This window comes from Procambarus clarkii, chromosome 20 (genome assembly GCF_040958095.1).
Source record: "Procambarus clarkii isolate CNS0578487 chromosome 20, FALCON_Pclarkii_2.0, whole genome shotgun sequence".
NCBI classification, from domain to species: domain Eukaryota; kingdom Metazoa; phylum Arthropoda; class Malacostraca; order Decapoda; family Cambaridae; genus Procambarus; species Procambarus clarkii.
The window spans coordinates 15,412,436-15,415,321 of NC_091169.1; the positions used below are offsets into that span (position 1 = coordinate 15,412,436).

At 41.9% G+C, this 2,886-nt stretch overlaps 1 protein-coding gene across 1 annotated transcript; it reads right to left on the reverse strand.

Annotated features, from left to right (window-relative positions):
* Positions 1-269: 269 nt before the first annotated feature.
* Positions 270-2,122, reverse strand: LOC138366718 (tigger transposable element-derived protein 7-like). Its single transcript, XM_069327991.1, has 2 exons — positions 1,142-2,122; positions 270-332 (listed from the first exon to the last, which is right to left on the reverse strand). Exons 1-2 carry the CDS (start codon positions 2,120-2,122, stop codon positions 270-272), a joined length of 1,044 nt encoding a protein of 347 aa, XP_069184092.1.
* Positions 2,123-2,886: the final 764 nt, after the last annotated feature.

Sequence of the window (2,886 nt, forward strand, 5' to 3'; positions counted from 1 at the left end):
TTTAGATAGTATTTGTATAAATGTGATTGTGAGTTTGGAGGCAATTATATGCTGAGGACTCAGATGGGGGCAAATATATTTTCCCACCTAGTTGATGATTGTGCAGAATCTTAGAGAAACTCAGAACACCAGGTTACCATGACACCCAGGAAGAATGCTGCCTGTGGGAACCAATCAGTGTTGTACAGGGATGTGACATCTTTGTGAGATGGCCCAGATATTGGCCAAGATGCTCACTCATGTCCAAGATTTCAAAGGGACAACATCTTTCAACTGGCACTGCCCCTGTTGGCCTTGCTTCGTTTATTTGGTGTTGTGTCAGTAGGGCCAACCTGAGAATAATAATATTGATGATGATAATACACAGAAAATCACACTAACGTGATATATATATCAATGAGAAAATCCACTTAGGCTGTGAGGCGTTGTGAACCTGCGACCAAGGCATTGCCAGCCGCATACTCTACCACTGTACCACAGTGGCTTATAAATAAGTAATACAACCGGATTTCTACTGAAATCACAGGAAATCTGGAGGCTCCTCCTGAAGCCAGTCCAAGTTTTACGTGAAACCACCCAGGCACTTGGGTGAAGGTTAAGGATTGAACTACTGTCTCCACTCGATCATCCGGACTACTGTATATGGGAAGGACCCCCAGCCGGATTAGCACGTTTTTCGGATAATGGTACTTTTTCACCTACGAGTCCAAAACTAACCATTTCAACTATTTTTATACTACAAATAACATAATTTGAATTGACATGCCACATATAATTATAAAATATTCAACTAGAAACCTCAACTTACCTTTTTGTTGTTCGTCTTGATTGATGACACATCTTGAAGTTAAAAATTCTTGACAATTTACATAACTTATAGTAACACAACACTAAAATTAACACTTAAAATTACTGTACAGTTCATTAGGCAAAGTTAGTTCTCACTGTCTGCTGAGGATGCCTCACTGGTTGAAGGCACTTGGGTTGCGTGTGCCGCCTCACTTGTTGAAGGCGCTTGGGTTGCGCGTGCCGCCTCACTTGTTGAAGGCGCTTGGGTTGCGCGTGCCGCCTCACTTGTTGGAGGCGCTTGGGTTGCGCGTGCCGCCTCACTTGTTGAAGGCGCTTGGTTTGATTTTCGTACCATATATGAATCAAGTGTTGCTTGCCTCCTGTGTTCACTGGCCAGTTGTATGATCAGCTCTTTTGTTCGCCTAAGGTACGGATACATGTTTCCAACCTCTGGATGAGCACAATTTGATGAAAAATTTATTAATCCGTCAACATACGTCATGAGTACACTGTATTTCGTGGTCATTGGTGTTGGTTCTTCATCCTCTTCGTCCACCTCACCAGTAACAGACTGTAGAATGTCGTCTTCACTCATCACACCATATCCTGGATCATTGGCATCTTGTTCAAACCAATCAACCACATCCTGTCTTTCTAAGTTTTTGCCGGCATTTCTAAACATTCCATGGATTTCATCTGTAAATCCTTCAAAATCCATTTCTTCATCCTCCTCATTTCTGACCGTAGACGTGAGGAGTTTTTTCCAGGAATTTTTCAAAATCGATTCTTTTAATTCACTCCACACCTTGGCCCAGTTATAGATGGCTTCCTTGATTGTATAGTTCTTCAAATTCTGAAGGTTTTTTTTAGCCCTGTTATCCACACCGAGTTCAATATCTTCCGGAAGAGGCAAAACCACCAAAACTTTGTTTAGCATTTTTTTGGTGTACAACCTCTTCGTAGCACAGATAACTCCCTGATCCATAGGCTGAATGAGAGAGGTTGTGTTAGGAGGAAGTGCCATACACGTTATCTTGCCATCATGTGAGGTTAACGTGTCAATTCTGGGGTGGGCAGGCGCATTATCAAGCAACAGTAAAGCCCGAACTTCGCTTGGCCTTATTTTGAGTTTCTTAATTTGATAGGCACGAACTTCCCTGCAGAACACGTCATGAAACCAGGAAAGAAAGATCTCCTGTGTAAACCATGCATTTTTTGAGTTATAATATTTCACTGGCAGTCTGTCCATGCAATGTAGCAAGGCTCTTGGTTTCTTAGATTTGCCAACAATTGCACACGTGATTCTGTCTGTGCCGTCGGCATTCGCACACATCATGGCTGAGAGCCTGTCCTTGCAAACCTTACGTCCTGGCACACAACCCTCACTCCTCATTGCTAGAGTTTTTTTCTGGTAAACTCCTCCAATACAACCCAGTTTCATTTGCATTATAAATTTGATACGAATAAATATTATTTGCCACAATATATTCTCATAGTTTATGTTTAAATGGTTCTACACTGCTTTCATCTGCACTCAGTTTTTCACCGACAATTTTCCTCTTCACAATATTGTGCCTACCCTTGAACCTTGCAACCCACCCTTCACTCGCTTCGAAATTCTTTATTCCAAGGCTTTCAGCAAATCTGCTTGCAGCATTTTGTATTTCTGGGCCGCGAATTGTCACGCCAGCTGTGCGGTGCTGAGCAAACCACTTGTACACAGCCTCATCCAACTGCACATGCGTCGAAGTTTTCATAGTTTTTCTACCACAACCTCTGCTAGTGCTTGCACCTTCACTTTCACAGGTTGAAATGAATTGCATAAGTTTCTCTTTTTGTTTCCTTATATCAGAAACAGTACTAGTGCCTATATTAAATTCCTTGGCAACACTTGAGGTCGACCGGCCATGTTCACAAAGTTGTATAACACGTAGCTTGTCCTTAAGTGTTAGGACAACCTTCTTCCTCTTACCACCTCCAGAACGATTCATGCTGCTACCAGACATAGTCTTGGCCAAAAATGTTCAAAGTTACTATGAAAATAAAAAAGTTATTTAAAAAAATATTTCACTAATGGCGTGGCACTGTGGTGTAACA

Coding starts and splice junctions, on each gene's coding strand:
- LOC138366718 (XM_069327991.1), bottom strand. CDS start 2,122: ATGTGTGCGAATGCCGACGGCACAGACAGAATCACGTGTGCAATTGTT. Junction 333..1,141: donor CAACACTTGATTCATATATG/GTACGAAAATCA, acceptor TATTATTCTCAG/GTTGGCCCTACTGACACAAC.